The following is a 25,229-nucleotide window of genomic DNA, read 5'->3' as shown; positions in this document are numbered from 1 at the left end:
CAGTGTTTGGTTTATATTGATATTTGAAAAATCAGTGTCTCTACATTGGATTTGTATTATCTCAGTATTGGACAGATTTCTTTGTTTTTTGGATGAATATCATTTTTCATAACTGTCATAACTTCATTTCTTCATAATGAAAAATAAATTATCAGAAAGGGATTTTCAATCACTATTCATTGTTGCTGGATGAGCTCCCTCTAAATTTTAAAACCTCCACAGGGTCTTACAAGCCTCTAATGTAGTCTAGTGGGGCTGCTGAGTCATTAGTTTTTGTTCTATTTGGAATGTGTGAAGTGCAAAAAAAAAAGTAAGTCTTAATTGAGTCATTTCTGTCAATATGAATAAGGAGGATGCAGTGTATGTCCCAGATACACATTATCGTCAAATGTTCTCATTTAATTGCATTTGTTTTTGCAACAAGAAGTGAGCAAGAGTGCTGGATAAATGGTTCATTGTTCTTATTGTTGCGTCGATTTGAACGTGACCAGATGTCGCAGCATGCCACAAAGTGGGTCTGTTCTGGTGCAGAAGGGTAAATCAGACTGCACTGTTTCTTAGCATCTCTAGTTACATATGTCGCCATGGTGCAGTACCTGTAAGTTTGCATAGTGAAGTGACTGCTTCTTAGTTTTGCCAATGAAAGAATAAAGATACTCATCAGCAGCTACCCACATCACCTGCCTGTGTATCACCTTCAAAAACACCGCACCTGTTTCCCAGCCAGGCCCTGTTCCTCCAGTCTCTACTTCCTCTTCCTGCTCACTGCTCTTGCTTCCTGGAGCTTGTGGCTGGGTCTCCATTTCCTGCAGGGTCTGAAGCCGGGGAGACCTGGAGCACCCACGCAGGGTCCCTGTGCAGTCCGCCCCCCTGTCCCGGCTCCCACGAGGACAGCCACACTGACCCTGCTCGTCCTCGGCTCCCTGATGCTTCAGCTACAGACAGAAGTTTCAAAACACACTCACTCATGGCACTTTCCTCCCTTGATAGTTAAATAGTCATCTCTTGGTACAGGTTAAGGGAAAGTGGGAACATCTGCATAATTATTAAATTGTGCAGAAAGTGGAGTTCTTAAGATGTGGTTTTAGTTGGATTTCCTTTTTATTAAGATGACAACCTTTTTGAATACATTTCCAGCGGGCTTGTGGGGCCTTGCCTTTCATTTACCCAGAATCTGGTGAAGCTAGATTAGCTCACAGCTGGAAGTGCCATCTGGCACTCTTGTGACTTCCCGTTGCCTTCATCACAAATTCCAAGCTCTTGGAACTTGAGGGGGCGCTGACCTCGGGCTGTTGGTCTTATTTTCACCTGCCTGCCTTCCTACACCCCCGGCCTGATGGGACAGTCCCTTGGTGCACTCTTGTTTGTGTGCCTCGGTATTTTTGCACATGCCCTGCCCTCGCCAGGAGGATTCTCAGCATCCCCCTCACGTATCCATTTTCTCTCCATTGGTCAAAATCTTTATTCAGTGACATTCCCATCTCTACTACCCTCTGTAGTAAGGCCTCCCACCTCTGATTCCCTATAACACTGTATCATTTATTTGGTTACTAGTCCTCTGTAGTGTATCGATTTTTGAAAACTCATTTGGTCTTTTGTTGTAAATCCCTATATTTGCATATTGTCTCCACCAATGAGGATCTTGCAGGTAGGTGCTATGTCCTCAGTTCAGTTCAGATGCTCAGTCATGTCTGACTTTGTGACCCCATGGACTGCAGCACACCAGGCTTCCCTGTCTATCACCAACTCCCGGAGCTTGCTCAAACTCATGTCCATTGAGTCGGTGATGCCATCCAACTATCTCATCCTCTGTTTTCCCCTTCTCCTCCAGCCTTCAATCTTTCCCAGCATCAGGGTCTTTTCTAATGAGTCAGCTCTTCATATCAGGTGGCCAAACTATTGCACTTTCAGCTTCAGCCTCAGTCTTTCCAATGAATATTCAGCTTGCAGTCCAAGGGACTCTGAAGAGTCTTCTCCAACACCACAGTTCAAAAGCGTCAATTCTTTGGTGCTCAGCTTTCTTTATAGTCCAACTCTCACATCCATAGAGGACTACTGGAAAAACCATAGCTTTGACTAGATTGACCTTTGTTGGCAAAGTAATGCCTCTGTTTTTTAATATGTTGTCTAGGTTGGTCATAACTTTTCTCCCAAGGAGCAAGCGTATTTTAATTTCATAGCTGGAGTCACTATCTGCAGTGATTTTGGAGCCCAAGAAAATAAAGTCTGTCACTGTTTCCATTGTTTCCCCATCTATTTGCCTTGAGGTAATGGGACTGGATGCCATGATCTTTGTTTTTTGAATATTGAGTTTTAAGCCAGCTTTTTCACTCTCCTTTTTCACTTTCATCAAGAGGCTCTTTAGTTCTTCTCTTTCTGCCATAAGGGTGGTGTCATCTGCATAGCTGAGGTTATTGATATTTCTCCCAGCAATCTTGATTCCAGCTGGTGCTTCATCCAACCCAGCATTTCGTATGATGCACTCTGCGTATAAGTTAAATAAGCAGGGTGACAATATACAGCTTTGATGTTACATTGACATACTCCTTTCCCAACTTGGAACCAGTCTGTTGTTCCATGTCTAGTACTAACTGTTGCTTCTTGGCCTGCATACAAATTTCTCAGGAGGCAGGTAAGGTGGTCTGGTATTGCCATGTCTTTCAGAATTTTCCAAAGTTTATTGTGATCCACACAGTCAAAGGCTTTGGTGTAGTCAGTAAAGCAGAAGTAGATGTTTTTCTGGAACTCTCTTGCTTTTTCAGTGATGTGGTGGATGTTGGCAATTTGATCTCTGGTTCCTCTGCCTTTTCTAAATCCAGCTTGAATATCTGGAAGTTCTCAGTTACTTGCTGTTGAAGCCTGGCTTGGAGAATTTTGAGCATTACTTTGCTAGCGTGTGAGATGAGTGCAATGGTGCAGTAGTTTGAACATTCTTTGGCGTTACCTTTCTTTGGGATTGGAATGAAAACTGACCTTTTCCAGTCTTGTGGCCACTGCCGAGTTTTACAAATATGCTGGCGTATTGAGTGCAGCACTTTAACAGCATCATCTTTTAGGATTTGAAATAGCTCAGCTGGAATTCCATCACCTCCCCTAACTTTGTTCATAGTGATGCTTCCTAAGGCCCAGTTGACTTCACACTCCAGGATGTGTGGCTGTAGGTTAGGGATCACACTGTCGTGGTTATCTGAATCATTAAGATCTTTTTTGTATAGTTCTGTGTATTCTTGCCACCTCTTCTTAATATCTTCTGCTTTTGTTAGGCCCGTATCATTTCTGTCCTTCATTGAGCCCATCTTTGCATGAAATATTCCCTTGGTATCTCTAATTTTCTTGAAGAGATCTCTAGTCTTTCCCATTCTATTGTTTTCTTCTATTTGTTTGCATTGATCACCGAAGAAGGCTTTCTTATCTCTCCTTACTATTCTTTGGAACTCTGCATTCTGATAGGTATATCTTTCCTTTTCTCCTTTGCCTTTCACTTCTCTTTTTTTCTCAGCTATTTGGAAGACCTCCTCAGACAACCATTTTGCCTTTCTGCGTTTCTTTTTCTTGGGGATGGTCTTGATTACCATGTCACGTACAATGTCGTGATGCTAGGTCCTACAGTCTTTGTATTCTTAGCGCATGGCACAGTGGCCAGCCCATAGAAGTGTCTGTAAATTTTTACTGAAAACATTATGTAACATTTCTGAGTCTGGGAATACTGTGGTTCCATTGACAGTAAGAAGGAGACCAGATTGGCTCATTTTGTGAGGACGGTTAGTTCAACTTTTGACATGTTTCAAGTGATAGCAGAGATACATGAGCGTATATTCCCTGGGGGTGGAAGACTTTATAAATGCAAAGCATATTTATAAATCCAGACTGGAAAGTGACTGAGGTCAAGATTGTGCTTTAGGCCATAATGGGGGAGAATATTTCTGCAAGGAGAGGAATTACTGGGGGAAACCAAAGCTCCCTAGAATTAGACGTCTGGAAAAGGAAAAAGTTGTAGAAAAGATGTATTGTTCACTTAAGATTTTCCCAATACTGAGCACAAGGTGTCCCACGGAGTAGGGTATCGACTGAATAAATGTGAAGAAAACTGAAATAAAGTAGAAAATTAAACCTAGGTTTCTCTAGTGCTGACTCCCATGAGCTTTGATCATTCCTGCACAACTTCACAAACAATTAGGAGGAATTTAAACTGAAAAGCTCTCTCCTTGTGGAATAATCAGAAAAGTCATTAGAAGTTATGAGATTGCATTATGACTTTCTTATTCTAATGCAAGTTTTATAGATAATGTTAGATAAAACATTTAATAGCAATGACTTAAGTGTTACAATATTCCTGGCAGCTCTTTTAGAATAAATTTTAACTGTCAAGTAAATAAGCAAAAGGATTTCATACAGTAGAACATTAGGTGAAACACTCTGAATTACCTGAGAATCTCCCAGGAGTTCTCTTTAATCTTTAGATGTTGTGATTTTAAACCAGTAACGTTCTTTAGTTGTCATAGTTGTATTCTGTAGTCTGATTTTCATATAAGCTACTTGTGATTCAGGTTCTGTGATTCACTGTGAAGGACTCAGCTTAACATATAGTCATACTTGTGCCTAAGATTTATCATAGGAGAAAGACATAAAGCAAAATCAGACCTTTCCGAGAACACACTGGCAAGCCTGGAATGTTAACTTTTCTTTCTGCCCAGGTAGATTGACTCTATGAGACATATGAAGTTGCAATGTTCACCCATTTTTTACTACAAAAAAAAAATTGTGTGCAGTTCAGCCTCTGGTTCTGTCTTCTGGTTTACTCCCCAAAGGTATGTGTGTAGCCTGGGGACTTGATTCTACAAAGTCCAACCCATACTGAGCAGGGCTAAAGTTTTGCTCTTTCCCAGCCCATATGCCATACTTGATTTAAAACAGTGACAGAAATACATTATTTTTGTGGGAGTTAAGACCACCTGTGATTGAGTTTAAGCTCAACATGGTCCCTAAAGTTGTAGTCATAAATGTCTTATAAGAGTAAACATTTGACTCAATTAAGCATTTGTTGGACCAGTTATCTTCATCACATGAGAGAAGGCACTTCAACCAGCCCCTATAGCGAAACTTAGACAGAAAGCAGAGAGAACCCCATGTCCTTCATAGAAAGACCTTGCAAGGAGTGTATTAGTAGTGAGTCATAGAGGAGGTCGATTGTAAACACACATTTGTGGCACTTCCTGAAGCTGCAGAATTTTTTACTAAATGAAAGCTCTGAAGGTCTGCTGCCTGCATCTTCTATTGCAGAGTGATTTAGAGACAGTCCCAGACCACAAGGGTGCTTCTCTCCATCCTTCCTCTTCTCTTTAACACTTTTACATGTGATGCTAATGGAATAAAGCTTTCAAGCTAGCAGGAAGATCAATAAAAATTTCATAAGGCCGGCAATGTCTTGTTGAGCGTCATAGTATATGGCTCAGTTTTCTTTTCTGAAAAATGAAAGAGATTCAAATAAATAATACTGGAAATGTCATCTGGGTCATTTTAAAACTAGGATTTTAATGGTAATTTTTAAAAGTGTGTATGTGATCCTACCTGCTAGTTACCTAGGATTTCCAGATTTTTAAATGTTGGAAATCTTAAAATGGATAAATTCCTATTTTCATTCTGTTCTCAAACAGCGAAATTCCCTGCCATTTGTTTGGCGGGGGGCTGGGGAACAAAACACCAACCCTCTCAGAAGCTACTATTTTCCTGCTATTGTGAGTGAATTTTTTTCTTTTTTGAAGATTTATCCTTCCTTTTGGCAACTTGAAAGGTATTACATCTCAGAAAACTGTCATCTCTCTAAGCCCCAGAAAAACTGATGATTAAGTCAGGAAACATAAGTCCTACCTTCCTGTCGCCCCCAGGAGGTGTGCTTGTAGCTGGGCTGCAAACCTCTGAAGCCAGCAGCAGAGCCAGGCTCTGCTCCCTAGGTCTGCTGTCACCAACTTGACATAAGTTTGCTTTCCCTGTTAGCGTTAAGCAAGCAAAGCCCAGAGGAACTAACTAGAAACCTGCTTTCCCACATTGGTGCAGGACTAGGGGGAGAGCCAAAAATACCTGCCACCTTTTATTGAGCCTTGCAGTGGACCTGGCAGCCTCATTTAATTTTCACAACCCTGAAAGTGTTTTCCCGCACTGCAGATGGAGAAATTATGACTGAGAGGTTGAGTGATGTGCTGTGGGTTCACAGCTCATAACTGGAAGAGCCTGGTCAGCTGACTCCAAAGTGCTCACCGCCTCCACTACGACCTCAACACACAGCTCTCCACCTGGGAGCGTGGGAGGCCCGGGACCTTGAGGAAGAGCATAAATGCTGAGAGAAGAGGGCTGAATGTTTGCTAAACACCTCCTGTGGGCCATGCTCTATAATAGATTCTTAACCATAGATCTTTTCAACTAATCCTCCCAATGACCCTCTGAGTTAGGCCATTTCACCCTCATATTACCTACTCAGAGAAGTCAAGAAACTCTGACAGTCACTCAGTAAGTAGCAGGGCTCACAGAGGCTTCTCTGGTGGCTCAGAGGATAAAGAATCTGCCTGCAATGCAGGAGACGCAAGAGACACCAGTTCCATCCCTGAGCCAGGAAGATCTCCTGGAGAAGGGAATGGCTACCCACTCCAGTATTCTGACCTGGAGAAGTCCAGGGACAGAGGAGCCTGGCGGGCTACAGTCCATGGGGTCACAAAGAGTCAGACAGAACTGAGCGACTGAGCACACACACATAATCTGGGCTTAAACAGACTGACTTTCAAATTTACCTTTATTTTACTAAATTTAGCTTATCGGTTTTATAGGAACATAACACATTTTAAGATCAATTTTAAATTTGTTTTGTTATGAATAGGACTCAGAAGGATTTTGTGATAGAAATGAATTCGTGAGATCCAGATGATAAGAAAGTGGGCAGATAGATCCAACTCAACTGGGTCTAATAAAAATCAGATATATTGATAGGTAAATTGGAATTCAGGTAACCAGACCTCCAAACTTTCAGTTTAATTGAAATTTATATATCACATTTGAATTTCAAGACAAAGAAAATTACAACCAAAAATGGGGGGAGAGGGATTACTCAGGAATTATTTGGAAAAGTCACTTGCACTGAATATGTCTTCTTTTGAATCTCCTCCATGGTCTACTGTAACATAATATTTAGCTATGATTGATATCTGTTGTCTGGGCCTAGGGACATTGCAGATAATCAACAGAGACAGATTAAATTATGTCAAATATGCTAAGGTAAGAAAGAAATGAATGCATATGAAATACAGTCTAAACAAATAGTCCTAATTATCTTTCAGTTAAGTAAAAATGATAAATAGAAGATCGCTTAAACAGCTTACTAGTTTAAGGCTTTATTTGCTATGTGCTAGAGGTGGCTGTATAATAAAAAGAAAATAATCACAATATTCCCAATCTGTGTGCACTCCTTTCTGTTCATCTTCTTTATGAGCAGTTTTGAGAATACCTTACAAAAGATGGGAGAAAGTTGTTCTATCCATATTGAGCACCAGAGTTCCAATTAAGTTGATTTTTGATCTTTAGGGGCTGCTTCTAAAATTGTGAGGCTGTAGGCCAATACGAAGTAGTGTGGCCTTTACCTGCCACATAGTGATAACTAGCAACTTGTTTTTGGCATGTGGGATGAGAGTGTTATAGCAACCAGTGTTTATGTTTGAACCTGTTATTTAAAGCCAACAAATTGTTTGAAACTGGGCACTTAAACAGTGTTAAAAATACGGCATAGGATGCTTTCTGCTGTTCAGTCTGTGGTTTCCTCTGCTAGCTAATGCCATATGTAATTGAGAGGCATCCATAAAAATTTGGTGTATTCTTTGTTCAGAGCTTAAAGGGAAAGGTTTAGCAAATTTAATAACTTTTTAAAGTACATCTGGGGTACCATTTTTAAAGTTAGTCTTCCTGAAGTGTAACTGTCACACTCTTTCAGGTTCAAAAACCCTAAACAACTGAATCTCATTTTCTAGTTATTCTCCATTTCCCTCAGCCTAGTGGAGGAGATAATAAGTGTGCAATGTGTCAGGGGATAAGGACCACAAACAAGGCAGAGTCAGGAGGAGAGATGAGCGACGCAGGTGCTATTTTAGATAGATCAGAAGGACTCTAGTATCACATTTGAGCAGAGACTCAGTGGAAGTGAAGGACAGACCCATGTTAACATCTCGGAGAAGAACATTTCAGGTACATGCAAAGGCTCTGAGATGGATGCAGTCAGTATGCAAGATCTGAGCAGAGTAATTAAGAGGTCAAGTGGTACAAGGTAAAGGCCAGACCACATAGTACCCTGTAGGCATGGACAGCCCTTGAATTTTTCTCTGAGTGGGACGGTGGCTGTTAGAGGAGTGGCATGACTTATGATTTAATGGGATCACCCTGGCTGCTGAGATGAGCAGAGACTGAAAATCAGTGGTAGGATCTGGTAGACTGGTTAAGAGGACATTCCAGTCACACAGGGAAGAGAGGATCAGAAAGGTGGTGATAGAGGTGATGATTTTTTAAGGTAGAGCTGAAAGAACTTACTACTGAATCAAATTTGGGGAGAGATTGGAGGAGAGACGGCAAAGCTGATTCCAAGGCTCCAGGCCTAATCTACTGGAAGAATGGAATTGCTTGAATGGATGGGGAAGACTGTGGGTGAAACAGATTTTCAGGCAGAGGGTAGGAGGCAGGGAAAATCAAGAGTTTGGTTTTTGACACCACTTATGAGAAACAGCAAAATACTTTAAATATCTTTTGAAATATATATTGTTAAAGTAAAATGTGTAAAGAACAATTTACCTGGAGGACTTTATACTTTATATAACCAGGGAGTTGCCTGATATTTCTGCCCTTTGGTCACTTCCTAGAACACATTTCCCTTAGTCTCTTGAATGGTCTTTGTTACTGAACATTTGTTAGAGGCTTTTCCAAAATCCTAGTAAATTATATCCCTCGTTCCCTTTTGGTGACCTGCTTGGTTATGTTCTTGGAATTTTTTGGTTCCGAATGCATGACCTTTGTAAGAACAAAGATCAGATGCTGTAGATCCCAGTCTTATTTCTTCATGGTTGCTTTGTGTATAAACTGGAACAGCCAGGGTGAACGACTTCATGGACCCTGAACACACCACTGCTGTAGCCTGTAGCGTTGGTCAGTTGAGCTGAGGCTATTATTGATTCTTGGGTGTGTTCTTCCCACTGAACGTTATGCTCATTGAGGGTAGGATTTATCAGCTGCTTAATCTTTGTATTTCCTGAGTCTAGCCTAGTTCTTGATACAAAGGTTGACAGCAAATTTTGAATATGTGAATGTTTCTGAATAAATTTTGAGAAACTAAATATGTGTTTTCTCTCTTGTCTCATCTGTGTAGCGCCTGATGGCAACAAAGTACAAGATAAGAAAACCGCTGCCTCCCACCGTCCCTCCACTACTACTTCAGGACAAAATAGCAACCACTCAGGAAATAAACCAGGTACTATGCATTGCCTTTGCTGTGGAAAAAGGAGGGTAATCCCAAAGGTCTTATGCCTGCTAGAATTTAGGAGAGCTTGGTTTCAGTCCTGCCACCAAAACACACATTTAGACGGATTTCTATAAGTCAGAAAACCTCTCACACCTTGATTTTCTTTCTTTAAAGTGGAGATTCAAAGCTAAGCCCTACTCACCTCTCAGAATTATTTTCATAGGCAAGATGGTATCTGTGAATGCACTGTTTACTGTCAAGCAGTGTACGAGAGGTAATAATTTTTCCATTCTGCCTGAAATGATAGAAATGACACAGTTTTTTTGTACCTGTATGCCCAGCATTTGTGCATATCTCTTTTGTGACTTTTTCAAAACCCTCTTAAGGAAATCATTACACACAGCAATGCTGGTATAGAATTACGTTTTTGTTCCCTGTTGCCTGCAATGATTGTACACCTACACAGTAATTTCATTTAATAGCCTGTGATTCATGGTCTGTTCCATTCAGCGATACAAAGAAGCAAACACTCTGTAAACAAACTACAAACAATGGAGTAAACAGTGCCCTAGCTTCCAGGTATCCAGCGACCCTGAGATGGTCTTTGGGAGAGACTAACTTACAGTATGATGAAGGAAAAGGCAAACCAAACCCCTCGTGAGGTTCTTGGAAGCCTACTTCATGCTGCATCCAAGGCCAGAGTCACTCAAGAACAGTGAGTCAGTGGGACTAAAGATGGAAATAACTCTACCTAGCCCCATAGAAAACATTCCCTGTCCCGCCTAGTTTTGTGGGGTCTTTTTTCCTATGTGGAGGAGGTCTTGAACAGAGCAGATAAGTCTGCCTTGCCATTCAGACGATGTATAACAGGTACAGTTGCAAGTGTTGCATTTGCTACTATTAGTAGCAAATGATGTGGAGTTTCAGTGGAGTTTTCATTCACAGGCTGAGATTTTCCCCATTTAGTCAGTTTACATTTTCATTCATTTATCCGTCCATATATCCACCCAAAGCCCAGCCAACGTGTAATGTTTCTTGAGTAATTGCCCAGTATGGGGGGACTCAGAGATATCGTGTGAGCAAAGCAACAGGGCCGCTCCCCTCACAGAGCTTATTCTAATGGACTTTCTTTCCCTGTAATCCAGTGGGCATCCTTGTAGAAGTAGAAGCTGTTTAGCATGAAAATCCCCTTTGTTTTATCGTGAGAATTGAACATAGCTAAATGGTTTATACTGATTTTCCCTTATTCTCTCCATCAACCATCATTTCTGATTCCTCCCATTCTTTACTGTGCAGTTTATACTTTTATATCCTGATAATTTGTTTATTCATCTGGTAATAGCACTGTGTAGGTACTAGGAATATATTATTGAAAGACATAATCCTACTCTCTAGCTGACAAGTGTAGCAGAAGAAATCAGTATGTGACTAGATCATTCTAACATAGTATTTCCATTGTGAGAAGAGAAATATGCAGAGTGCATAGAAATATAGAGGCCAAAAGAAAATTCTTTTCTACCCCAATTGACTGTCTCTTCATAGAACTATTTGATTTATATTGCTAGAGTCAAGTTCAGTGAGGAGACGTTTCATTTCAGATTATGTCTTTTAAGTATTCTTGTGTCTGCTTTCTTGTATATACACATAAGCACAGATATATCAAAGACTCTTATTTTTGAAACCACCATGTTATTTTCCTGAGTATCTCTGAAGATGATATCAGAGGTTCCATGTTGGAGTTATAGGCTTGAGTAAAACCTTTTGATTTTATGGGATATGAGTCATGGGAATGTCTGTCTAAAGCATTTTTTTTTTTTTTTTTTTCTTACTTCAAGAACTTGAAAAGAAGTACATGCTCTTTGGGGGATATTTTGAGTATTTTCCTAACCAAATGCAAGTATCCTGACAGTAGTTGTTCAGATAGGAGTCAAGGTATAAAGTCAAAGTTCTTATAAAAAGCCTTGTCACAGTGAGCTTATTTTTCTTGATCTTTGAGGGTCACTCTTTAGTTCCAGTTTTTTCAGGATTGTACGTTTTCACATGTAACCACAGGCTATTTTCAGCCTGCCCTTTCACTCTCAAAAGTACCTTGGTTTAGGTGGTCCGTCTACTTTACAGCTATCACAGGTAGGAGGTTGGATGCAGAGTGTAGCTGCAAGTGTGTCTCCACTGAAATCCTATTTCTCTTAAAAACTTTTCCTTCTAAGAATTAAGTAACCTAATTCTGTTCTAACAGTGTTAGATCTGTTGGGAAACAGTGTGAAATGTTCATGATGTCAAGCTATTTTCTATACCTTCACTTTGTTCCAGAAAAAAAGTGGTATGAGGATAGAAATGAGACGGAGAAAAAAAATTTCAGAAAATTTGCTATTTACTTGCAATTATTCAATTGTATATTTTTTTTTCTGAAATCCTACCTTTAAAGGTCATTTTTTTTTATCATTTTTTAATTATTAAACCTTAGAATTGTAATCACTAGTATTTACTAATACCTTTTTAAAAGTCTGTTGTCAAATACAAGTTTGGTATGAGTTTGGCCTCATAGTGAATGTTAACTCCATTAACGTTTAGAGTGTGTAGGCTCCAAACGTTAGCCAGGGTTGCTGGCTCATTTCTTCTTTCATTCATTTAATAAATATTTATCGAATGCCCTCCTTTCTGCCAGGTATAGTCCTAGGCTCTGGGAATATAGCAATGAACAGAACTGACCAGGCCCTGCGCCTCCCTACCCATGTTCACAGCCATCTTTAATGAGCCACAGGGTGTTTATTAACATTCTGGTACCAAAGTGACCTTCTTATTCATGTGACCAGAAGGATGGAAGCAGAATTCAAACGGGATACCTTTTTCACTCTACAGTGCTTTTTATCGCCAGGTCCCGAAAGCAACCAAAATCGTCTAGCATGTGATAGTCACTATGCACGTTATATTTTAGAAATGTGTTGCATTTGTTCTTTGCTTTCTCAAATCGAATTCTAAATAAATAGTGGTTGAGATCAGTGCTGAAGCGATAAAAGTGGCCAGGGAGAATTATTGAAGTCATAAGCATTGTCCTTATTTACAGTGCTTATTGATATATCTTTATAGCGCTATATACAACCTGGTTTCTTAGGTACTGGTGTTACCAGACAGGATACGGTTTATTACATGTGAAGAGTGTAATTTTCATATGGAGTGATATCATAGAAATCAGAGATAAACTATACCCTTTCTTTATGTATCTAAAAGGCAGGTGTTCCATTGCATAAGTGAGGGTTGGCTCATGACGGCAGGAACACCAGGTGTTGACTTGGGGTTCTCAGGGTTGCTTAGGGTGGAAGAGGGTAGGTGAGGATGACTATGTTGTTATTGAAAATTTTTGTCAAAATTTGTGTGAAATTTGTAGAAATGTCACATACTCCGTATTCTATGAACAGAATTTTACTTCATAGTCTCTATTTATAGACTTTCTATAATGTGCCCGTGTAATTTTTAGAAATAAAGTTGGTTTTCAAGTTTCATAATAAGTGCAAAGTTTTCATAGGGAGTAAAACCTCACTATTAAAGGACTTTTTTAAAGCAATAAGTTACTGCTAGAAGTCTTGCTTCTAACTTCATTTTGGCTTGTGTTCTTAGATAATTTTTTTCTTCAAAATATCATTTCGATAGGGCTATCATTTCCAAAAACAAATGACAGCAAATCTCCCCTGTCTGTGACCCTTAACAAAGTTCCTAAGGGGGGTCTATGTGCCTCTTTTCTGGTGTCAGAAGAAAACCTTTTGGGACCAAAGACCATATTTTTCTACATAAAGAACATTAGAAACCTCATAAATGATTAGCAAATGGGGAAATAATTATCATAATGAATGTGAGCTAGTTAGGGGTTCATATTATCAATATTTAAAAAATACCTTAAAGCAAAGGAAAAACACAAAATATCCTCTCCTGGTCCTGCCCATGACCCCACTTCCAGGTTTATGCAGCTTCTAATGCACTTTCATACAGTTCTATTTCTCTTAAATGTACACATTCTGTAACATTTAGGAGGCATTTGAGATGCAAGGCCTTTAAATCTGTTGAAGTACTCCCATGTTGTCTCTAAAGTATTATTCCAGTAGGTTTTTCTTTTTAATATGAGATTTTAAATTGTTAATTTAGTAGCAAGGAAAATAATGCTGATTTTAAGTGTAATTATCATCATCATCATTACTACGCTTTTGTTTTTATTTAGTAGCGGGCAGAGTGAGCGCATTTGTATAGACCTCTGCTGGGAAGCCCGCAGTGGCATCTCAGTCACCAGCATAATCCAAAGTCCTCACCAGGACCCCAGCCTCTGGCCCCATTGCTTAACTGATCTCACTCTGCTCCAGTGGCTCAGATCTTCATGTCATTTCTTGAGCATCTTAGGTATTTGCAACCTCAGGGTCTTTGCACTTGAGCTTTTCACCTCTTGGAATGTCTGCACAGACAGCTCCCTAATTTCCATCAAGTTTTTACACATACAAGCTACCATCAAGTTAGAATTCCCTTGGCGCCTATCCAGAATGTCCAGCCTGCCGTTTCAGTCTGTTTCGTTGCGTTGTTGTCTCCTTAGCTTTTATCTCAGTCTAACGTTCCCAGGTGGCTCTGTACTAAAGAACCCACCTGCCAATGCAGGAGATGCGGGTTCAATCCCTGGATCAGGAAGATCCCCTGGAAAAGGAAATGGCAACCCACTCCAGTGTTCTTGCCTGGGAAATCCTATGGACAGAGGAGCCTGGCAGGCTCCAGTCCGTGGGGTCACAAAAGAGTCTGACACAACTTAGCTATTAAAACAATAACAATTCTATGTGCGTGCGTGCTAAGTCGTCTTTGTCACGTCCAACTCTGTGCAACCCCATGGATTGCAGCCCGCCAGGCTCCTCTCGCTATGGAATTCTCCAGGCAAGAATACTGGAGTGGGTTGCCATTTCTTTCTCCAGAACATTCTATATATTGCCCCTTTTCCCATTCTCTATATTTTACATATGTTTTCCCTAAGCAAACTTTATTTGAGCAGAGATTTCTGTCTTTGAAAGGAGGTTAGCTCTCCTTTCAGCACATAAAACACTGCCTAATCACAGTAGATATTTAATGTATTCAATGAATGCAGATATTTACTGAGATTTATCAAGTGGTAGGCACTGTACTAATGCTGTTATAAGCATCATTTTATTTAATCCATATGGTGATGTTAGATAGGGTCTATTTTATCCTCACAGACAACAGGTAAAAACCCATGAAACTGATGTCACAGCTTAAGACGTAGAGAGCTGGGTGAGTAACTCGGCCAAGTCTCAGCAAGGGAGAGAGAACCAGAAGTGATTTCACGTCTGTCTGATTTCAAAGCTGGGCTCTTCATATCCAACTGGTGACTGACCATCTATTATAGTAGAATAAATTCACTTAGGATTCTATTTGTTGTTAAGGAGAAGACTTTTTATTTTTTATTTGGCTCTGCTCTGACTTTTCTCTCTAGTTGCAGCGAGCGGGGACTACTCTCTAGTTGCAGAGCGCAGACTTTAGGGCACACAGGCTTCAGTAATTGCGGCATCTGGGCTCAGTAATTGTGGCTTCCAAGCGCCAGAACACAGGTTCAGTAGTTGTGGCTTGGTTACTTCATAGCATGTGGGATCTCTCAAACCAGGGATCAAACCTGTGTCTCCTGCATTGGCAGGCGGATTCTTTACCCCTAATCCGCCAGGGAAGCCCCAGGAGACTTATTAAAACATAAAAATAATAAAAGTTCGGTAGCTTAGGAACATAAAACCTCATGAATAGTGTTTGATGAAAATAAGCCATAGGCACAGTTATGTTTTTACATAATTTGTTTTGGCTGTGTGTCTTTTTCTTTTCTTTGCTTTTCTTTTTTTTGAGTCTTACTGAGATGTAATTAACATACAGCATCAATTAAACTGTAAGTTTAAGATGTACAGCATAATGACTTGACTTGTATTATGACATATTTATTCCAATATATTTAGTTAACATCCAGCATCTGATATAGATACAAAAAGAAAAAAAAGAAAAATGATTTTTTTCCCTTGTGATGAGAACTCATAGAATCTAACCTCATATATCATATTTTTAAATTGAAGAAAATACTGGGAAATTCTCAGGAAAATTATAATAAAGTACATCACTACAAGTATGGTCATAATTGTTGAAATGTCACTATAGGTAAGATGTAGTAATAATTCATTCATCAGATTTACCAGACAAAGAGATATTTATCAGTGTATATCATTTTTAAAAATCTGCTCCTCTTATGTCTCCCATCTCCTTTTCAGACCCGCCACCTGTGCTGCGTGTTGATGACCGGCAGAGGCTTGCGAGAGAGCGGCGTGAGGAGCGGGAGAAGCAGCTAGGTATGTCCCTTTCAAAGACACTGTTGTTGAAATGTTACTTTTGTCCGCCTAGGATAATGGACACTTAACATTGAGCAAACAGACATTTCTATAATAGCCATGCTCTCTTGCATGCCTTTATGAGTTTTGCTGATGGATTGGGAGACAGAATTTAGTATGTGATATAAACATAGAACCAAGTTTTCACCCACAATAAAGTCCAGCCCAGGATTAGGGAGATTTTCATTTCTTGGTGTAATGACAGCTTCATCTGACCCTGGAGGAATGTATATATGTGAGGCGTGATGACTCAGCTTACATTTTACAACTTAAAAATACCAGGAGAGTCAGCATAGGGTTCTTTTTATGTGCCCAGTTATGAGACTGTTTAGTGCTAGGGCCCTCACTGCTTTCCACGTTAAAAGAACACTGCTGCTGAATTTATAGACAGATGCTACCAGTATGCTGCCAGGAAAAACACAAGACCTGAGCTGCGATGTCTGACTTTTCTTTTGTTACCCAAGGCCCTTGCAAAAGTTTAGCAATTGCAGTATTGCCACACAATCAGCTAGAAAGCTGGGTCACGGGACTAGCTGACCAGGAAGCCAAGATCCAAGCACTCAGCCATCATCTTCTAGAATGCTGAGCAAGGATATTGGTGCTAGCTCCTCCTTTGCTTGAATGTCCATTTATGCAAAGTTTGCCAAGACAGGATATTCTCTTTATGTGCCTTGGAAAGATGAAATGTCTAGTCAGGTGTCTCAGTGTTTCCAGGGTGTCTGATATTTTAAAACCAGAACTGACTTAGGTTGTCACAATCTTTCCAGTGGATGACTTATAACTTTTCTAAAGTTCTACTGCATTTTATAAGAGTTAGTGTTTCAATTGGAGAAACCCAGCCCCATATCCCATCTCTGATTATTTGTATTCAAGAACCCAGATTTGTGAAGTTCACTGGAAGCTGGTTTTCAAAAGTCTGTTGACATTATTTACATTCTTTGAACACAGGCCTCTTTCTCTCCCTTGCCATCATGGTCATGTGAGGTCATTTCTTCTGCTGCCAAGGTTTTTCCAACACAAATTTCAATGACTTGCTGGAAGTTAACAAGCCGCATTTCTCTGGGTTTAAAGTTTGTGCCTACACTTGACGTTCTCCACCTCTGGGGGTCTCCTTCCGGCTGGTAGGTTCCTGGAGAACAGGGCTACCTGTGGCCTGTTCCGCTTGTCTCTGCTTGGAGTGCTGTGCAGTCTGGATTCCTTCCTTTTATGAACTGTGCCCACTGCTCCCCAGGCAAGGTCAATTTGACAAGTGGATCAGAACTGAGAGGGGAAGAGAGGCAGAGCTACAGAAGCAGGAAGAGATTCCAGATGAGCATAAAGCAGCAGACTGCTGCTCCAGAGTGGTTGGTATTTACACTCTGGTTTTGAATCCATCCAAACAGGGAAAAGCACTCTCTCCTCTCCACGCCATCCCTGTCAGGTTAGGCTACTATTGCTGCTGCTAAGTCACTTCAGTCATGTCCGACTCTGTGCGACCCCATCCCTGGGATTCTCCAGGCAAGAACACTGGAGTGGGTTGCCATTTCCTTCTCCAATGCATAAAAGTGAAAAGTGAAAGTGAAGTCACTCAGTTGTGTCCGACTCTTCACGACCCCATGGACTGCAGCCTACCAGGCTCCTCCATCCATGGGATTTTCCAGGCAAGAGTACTGGAGTGGGGTGCCATTGCCTTCTCCGCAGGTTAGGCTTCACCCTGTTAAATGTCTCCTTAGCATTGCAATGTGGATTCATAGCTGCCTGAGCTCCACAGGGTGAGGAGACTATTCCTTTATGATTTAAATCCCATCAAGAATTAGCTTTTCCACCTTAACTCATGTCTTTCCATTTGGGTTTCTTTGTCTTTCAAATCCAGGTGTTACTAGTTTTATCATGGAAAGCATGATTATGCTGCTCACACAATAATGACTTCCCTTCTTATGCTATAAAGCTGTATAGCTCTAAGCCTGCAGATTCTCCCTGTAAATTGCCTTGCTTTATCTGTTAAGTGACTGGGTTTCTTCTTAATATATAACCCCATATTTTAAATCATATTTCAGACCATACATCAATGGTATAGAACATGCACTGTTAATTTATATATTTTAAAACTGCTATTTGCCAGGTACTATGCTGGCAAAAGATGAATAAAGGTTGAGACCCAGCCTCCAGGGTTAGCTGCAGTCTAGTGGGAGGTGGGAGAGGGTAGATAAACACACAGCAATTCTAATAGAAGATGGTGTTGAAGGAGTGCGCACATGGGGCACTGAGAATCCACAGAAGAACCTAACCCAGCCTGGGGATGTCAGGGTCCGGTCGCCTGAGCTTCCAGCTGGAGGATGAACAGAGTCATCAGGGAACTAGAAGAGATGCGGACTGCTGAGCAGTGGTGCAAGGACAGGTGGCAACAGACCCAACATCTGTTCATCATCAGATTAATACATGGGTCAGAGTGAAGTTCAAATTATTGTGTTATCCTGTGGTCACAGCTTTACTTATTTGGTAAGCTAGTAGCTCAGACAATAAAGCATCTGCCTGCAATGTGGGAGACCTGGGTTCCATCCCTGGATTGGGAAGGTCCCCTGGAGAAGGAAATGGCAACCAACTCCAGTATTCTTGCCTGGAAAATTCCACGGACAGAGGAGCCTGGCAGGCTACAGTCCGTGGTATCGTAAAGAGTCGGACCCAACTGAGAAACTAGCACACACAGCGTATTCTAGGCTTTGTTTTTCTTCCTTCTTACCCCTGCTGCATTTAATACTACAGTTTCCTTAATTTTGTTCTCTCTTCTTGTTGTTGACAGTCATAGTTTTAATGAAGTAGCATTTTATTTATTGTATTTATATTTTATTTTACTCTGCACTTTTATTTTTATGTTCTTATTTTTTCTGCATTAATTGTATTTTCTTTTAAAATTTTAAACTGATGGCTTTTGGCCTATTCTTTTCCACTTAAGTTCTCTGAGTAGAAATTAATCTTCAGAAATACACAAACATATAAATGTGCCCTTACATTTGTGAAAGAGTCATCTAAAATCTAGCATCTGATTTAATCTGTGCCTTAGAATACAAAAGGGCTATTTCTAAAAAATTTTAGTACTAAGAGAAAAGTAAAGGGCATCTGATAAACTCCCCATAAACTGTGCTCTGCAGGAACTATGATGGCAGTGGAATAGTGTTTTTGAAAAAATGGCAGGTAGGGTGGAGGAATGGCTATTATCTCAAAGATCTTTGGAGTGTGCTTTTTGAAAACACAAAAGCAGTTGATAATATCAACTATTACCAAGCTTTCAAAGTTTAAAGCTTTCCAAGTATAAAGAAAAAAAAAAAGAATATATCCCAGAAATTCCAACAAAGCAAAGTTGAAAGCAATTGGCTGGTGAAATTGATTGCTTACTATTGAATGTAGGCTGAAATTAATATTGAAATCATTGAAGTTTTATTTTAAGACCACATTTTTAAAAGCAAAGTAGAAAGAAGGAGAATAAAGATCTTTGCTTTGGGTGACATGTCATGTTTGTATTGTTTTGCAAACAGAGGGTCTGTTAATAACTTTCTGTGGGTTAAATCTCTGAGTCATGCTTTAATGCATTATGATAGGATTATGTCATGTGGCCTGCTGTTTCTACATTATCCTTCAATTTATCACATAAAATCAGGCATAATTCTTGAAGTGTGGGACTGTTCTGTTCATCTGGTTGGGCATATATACTCTGAAAGCTTTATTTTTCTGCCTTAAAAGGTTTTCTCATGAAGAAATGTCCTCAACTAGTCTATTTCATCTGACTCTAATTCAGGCCATTCCTTCAAACTTCTCTCTTGACTATTTTTACCATCTCTCTTCTAAGCTTTAATTTTGTTTTTTTCCTGGGCTAGGTGGGGAGAATTGTTATTTGTTCTCATGATTTCTACTCCTGTTTTGATATTATGGGTTCCACATTCCCAACTCACTCTTTAAGGTAGTAGATGCTTTCCTATCATCTGAAACTCAACTTCTATACAATAAATTGTCCATCAACTTTCACTCCGAGTGATTGCCATGTACCAATCACTTGCACCAATATGCCTTCCACCCTTCCCCACCCCCACACCATTATTTTTCAGGTTGTGGTTTTTTTTGTTTTGATACTTTCTGCTGCTGCTGGAGGCATTGGCGTCTTTCTGACTGCCAGCCTTAACGACTGAGTCTTTCGCAGAATAACATGTTCTCTTCCTGGCGGCCCAGTGCTGCCTGCCTGGGCCCCACGCTGGCCTGCTGAGCCTCTTGTAGGTGCCGCTGGTCAGTCTGGACTCAGCCTGGTCCTCTAGCTGAGGCTTCAGGCTTGTAGGTGGAGGTTGCCTCACAGCCTGTCCCTCAACCCACAAAGTCACAGGTCCAATACTCCTCTGTCTTCACCAGCGGTCTCAGATCCTTGCCTTTAAATTTGCTGCTTCTGCTATCATCCTACTGCACACTTTAATAAATTTAAATTTCAGTTACCCAAAACTGTCTCACTGATGTACTTCATTCGTCCAGCTCTGTCACATTCAGTACTAGTCCTTCTTTTTGAAGCCTTCCTAGTTTTTGTGATCTTTTCCCTTTTGGAAACTCTCATTTTCTTACTATATAATGTATCTTGCATAACTATCATGTTTTAGCCATTTTATATGTTACTGAACTTCTTCTATTGGGACTTTATAGAACTTTCTAGTTGTATATATTTTAAGCTTTTAAAGAGTCTAGTCAGAGTTTTCTAATTCTTTTTATCCCAGTACCTAGGGCTAAATATAAAACAGATGCATAATAAATATTTTCTGACTATACTCAAACCTTTAGTTAAATACTAATAATATTATTATTAATAATCATGTTAATTGAGCACTGACCATGGGCAAAGCAATATTCTAAGCACTTCACTCTGTATTATCCCACTTAGAAGCAAATTAACACAATGGTTGTCCTTTCTGTTGTGTAAGCCTGCCATAGTTGCTGATGTAAGTTATTTTATGCATTGTCTTTTATTTTATTTTTTGAAAAATGCATTGGGATAATTTAGCTTAAGGAAGGAACTGAACCTTTAAAAAATGGGATAGTTAATGGTCCCTTTTTACTTTCTGCCGTATCAGCTGTTTATGTACAGGGTCCCCAAGGTCCATGTTTATGTTCATCAACAAATGACGATGCTATTAAATAGAGGAGTCCCTATGCTTTGGATTCAGGTGGTGGGTTTTTTCAGGTTTCAGAGCTGGGCACATGCCCAGCTCTCATGGAGAGGAAGGGCCTTTCTGCTTCCACATACAGGCAGGGCACGTGCGTGCTGTCCTCACTGTCCACTTGACATGGACCCAGAGGGTAAATGTGAGTGGTGTGGAGCAGATTCTGGCATCTTTTTGAAAATATTTTGTGACATTGACCATTTGTTCACCTTGGAGTCATTAAGAGTGTAAGAACTTGGATAGATCCTGGTTACTAACTTCTCTTCTCAAACATCTGCAAGAATCAAAGCCTGTGAAATTTATGTAATATAAATTTTTGACTTTAGGTAAAGTAATACCACCACTACCACCACCACCATGTTTTTTAAAAAGCTATTTCATGCTATTTTAAGTCACATATTCATTCACCAAGTATTTGATGTGGGGTCACTGTTGAGCTAGAAACCCTGGTGCTATTGAAGTGAAAGATCAATTTTCTAACTTCCTAGAACTTATATTGCTCTGCCCTCCACCTGGAATATTTGGCCTGACAGATGCATGTAAATAATTTTCTCTCCTCTTTCAGGTATTGTTTAAATGCCATCTCTTTAGTGAGGCCTTCCCTGGCCATCTTCCTCAGTTTTGCAGCTTCCCAAACTAGCACCCTCTATTTTTCTCCATGTCATTCACAACATCTAAGCATGTATATATTGATATTCTACTTGTTTATTGTCTTGTCTGCTTTCACTGGAATATAAGCTTATTATAAGAAAGGACTTATGTCTTTTTTTTTAACTTCTGTAGCCTAGTACCTAGAAAAATGCCTGGCACACAGTTGATGTCTAACAGCTGTTGGTTGAATGCTAAGCAAATAGTCTGTGCATTTCAATGTATGCGCAGCAGGTATACTGCAAATTAGTTCAGTCAGTTCAGTTCAGTCACTCAGTCATGTCCGACTCTGCGACCCCATGAATTGCAGCACGCCAGGCCTCCCTGTCCATCACAAACTCCCAGAGTTTACTCAAACTCATGTCCATCGAGTGGGTGATGCCATCCAGCCATCTTATCCCCTTCTCCTCCTGCCCTCAATCTTTCCCAGCAACAGGGTCTTTTCAAATGAGTCAGCTCTCTGCATCAGGTGGCCAAAGTATTGGAGTTTCAGCTTCAACATCAGTCCCTCCAGTGAACACCCAGGACTAATCTCCTTTAGGATGGACTGGTTGGATCTCCTTGCAGTCCAAGGGAGTCTCAAGAGTCTTCTCCAACACCACAGTTCAAAAGCATCAGTTCTTCAGTACTCAGCTTTCTTTCTAGTCCAACTCTCACATCCATACATGACCACTGGAAAAACCATAGCCTTGACTAGATGGACCTTTGTTGGTAAAGTAATGTCTCTGCTTTTTAATATGCTATCCAGGTTGGTCATAACTTTCCTTCCAAGGAGTAAGAGACTTTTAATTTCATGGCTGCAATCACCATCTGCAGTGATTTTGGAGCCCCCAAAAATAATATCTGACACTGTTTTCACTGTCTCCCCATCTATTTGCCATGAAGTGATGGGACCAGATGCCATGATCTTAGTTTTCTGAATGTTGAGCTTTAAGCCAACTTTTTCACTCTCCTCTTTCACTTTCATCAGAAGGCTCTTTAGTTCCTCTTCACTTTCTGCCATAAGGGTGGTGTCATCTGCATATCTGAGGTTATTGATATTTTTCCCAGCAATCTTGATTCCAGCTTGTGCTTCGTCCAGCCCAGCGTTTCTCATGATGTACTCTGCATATAAGTTAAATAAGCAGGGTGACAATATACAGGCTTGACCTACTCCTTTTCCTATTTGGAGCCAGTCTGTTGTACCATGTCCAGTTCTAACTGTTGCTTCCTGACCTGCATATAGGTTTCTCAAGAGGCAGGTCAGGTGGTCTGGTGTGCCCATCTCTTTCAGAATTTTCCACAGTTTATTGTGATCTACACCATCAAAGGCTTTGGCATAGTCAATAAAGCAGAAATAGATGTTTTTCTGGAACTCTCTTGCTTTTTTGATGATCCAGTGGATGTTGGCAATTTGATCTCTGGTTCCTCTGCCTTTTCTAAAACCAGCTTGAACATCTGGAAGTTCATGGTTCACGTATTGCTGAAGCCTGGCTTGGAGAATTTTGAGCATTACTTTACTAGCGTGTGAGATGAGTGCAATTGTGTGGTAGTTTGAGCATTCTTTGGGATTGCCTCTCTTAGGGATTGGAATGAAAACGGACCTTTTCCAGTCCTGTGGCCACTGCTGAGTTTTCCAAATTTGCTGACGTATTGAGTGCAACACTTTCACATCATCATATTTCAGGATTTGAAATAGCTCAACTGGAATTCCATCACCTCCACTAGCTTTGTTCGTAGTGATGCTTTCTAAGGCCCACTTGACTTCACATTCCAGGATGTCTGGCTCTAGGTGAGTGATCACACCATCGTGATTATCTGGGTCGTTAGATATTACCAAATTAACAGTAATATCTGTCCTTATAACATCCAGTCAAATAAGTCTGAAAATCTCATTCTTAAGCAGTTTCTCTGTTAGATGAACAGGGACACAAAGATAATCTATATAATGGTTGTACCCTGAAATTACTTGGTCTTCAGATATGTTATGAAGCTAATAATCCTACAGCATGCTGACAAATTCTAAGGAATGTATGAGGAATATTAAGCAGGCAAGAAGTTTTCTGTGTTTAGGAAGATATAAGGTCTCCCTTTCTGAAGGTGATGCAGATTAAGTTTGAGGTGTGGATCAGAGGCTTTCAAGAGTGTGAAATCATGAGAGATTAGCAGTGAATTGTGTGATCGACTCCCGTTGCTCATGAAGAAAAGAATTAAATCTCTCAAAGCTCTAGTTCAATTCATTCATAGTGGGTTTTGTGGCCGAGTTCAAAGCTGTGCAGGAGATCTGTCAGAATGTGATATGTGAGAAATGACCAGAAGATAATATGAAAATGATTTTGATGTTCAATTAGATTATATTTGCCTTGTATCTGAGATAGATTCACCAGACTTCCTCGCCCCTCCAGTCACAACTTCTCTGCTTTGCCTCCCTCCCCACTCCTCCAGTCTCAGCGTGTTGTCAGCTCAGGGGCAGCGATGTTAATAAGGGTGTGGTCAAGACATACATGGTCCTTTCAGTCTGGCTTAGAATGTTCATCTCAAAAATGTTGACAGAGTAGAATTAATTCGTAAACCACCAGTGATGCCGTACTCTGATTAGAATCACAAGTGAAATTGTCCCTGGTTTCACACGTCACGTTATTATTATTATTGCTAGACATATAAGGAAGTCATTGGTTTTGACAAAACTGTCCTCAGTACACATATACACACATACGCCCCCCAAAAACCCAGACTTTGGGCTTTGGGCAAGCAGTCTTTCTAGTCCAAATATATGCTGGATAAAACTTGGACAGATCTGTGGTCACCCGTGGCTTCTGGTTTCCTAAAGTCGTCTCTTAATGAATTGAGCGTACAAAATCTCGCAAGGCTGCCAGGCAGGCTGTGAACAACCAAGGGTCAGACTGCACGTGAGTGGGAGGGCTGCAGACGTGAGTGCATACCGCAGCTCTGCATCAGGAGACAGGCACAGGACTGGGAAGAAGAAACGCTTCTTGTGGGATGGATTAAATAACACAGGCTGAAGCTGTAACATCAGGTGAATCACTGTGACTAAGCAGTCATTATTTATTTTTCCCAAGTTTGCTCTGCCTGTAAAGCTGACAGTGAAAAGGTCTTAAAGCCTGAAAAGTAAGGGGTCTTGTAAATGGATGATGAAGGCCAAGAGTGATGTGAGAAAATCAGGATCTTCACTTGGGGCGCCCACCTTCTCCCAGTCTAGAGGAGGAGCCTTAGTCATGGGAAGTGTTCCAAATCCTGCCTTTTAGCATAATGGTTCCTTGTTTGCTTCTGGAGTCAGACAGTCCAGAGTCTGGATTCCAGTCCCCGCATGGACTTACTGTGGGACCTCAGGCAGGTTACTTCACTTGTCTGTAAGTTTAGTAGCCGTGTCTCCCTCGCCAGGTGACTGTGAAGGTCCTGCCTGTAAATCACCTGGTGTCAGCACAAAGACCTGAGCACAGCTCACCAGGACGGTTGTGATGATACAGGTGAGGACGGCAGGTCAGGTGACTCCAGAGACTGGTTGACATGCCTGGGGCTGGA

The 25,229-nt window shown here is 40.6% G+C and overlaps 1 protein-coding gene across 4 annotated transcripts in view; it reads left to right on the top strand.

The window, feature by feature from the left end:
* MAP7 (microtubule associated protein 7) overlaps nucleotides 1–25,229 on the top strand; it is a 175,755-nt gene that overhangs the window by 104,702 nt on the left and 45,824 nt on the right. For all 4 annotated transcript variants that reach the window (XM_061129979.1, XM_061129977.1, XM_061129975.1 and 1 more), the window contains exons 2-3: nucleotides 9,392–9,493; nucleotides 15,772–15,849. In XM_061129979.1, the coding sequence (XP_060985962.1) occupies nucleotides 9,392–9,493; nucleotides 15,772–15,849 (180 nt within the window). The remainder of the gene's footprint in view (nucleotides 1–9,391; nucleotides 9,494–15,771; nucleotides 15,850–25,229) is intronic.

Source organism: Dama dama, chromosome 26 (assembly GCF_033118175.1).
Source record: "Dama dama isolate Ldn47 chromosome 26, ASM3311817v1, whole genome shotgun sequence".
NCBI classification, from domain to species: Eukaryota; Metazoa; Chordata; class Mammalia; order Artiodactyla; family Cervidae; genus Dama; species Dama dama.
The sequence above is the reverse complement of the archived record's forward strand: the minus strand, read 5'-3'. Positions and strand labels throughout refer to the sequence as shown.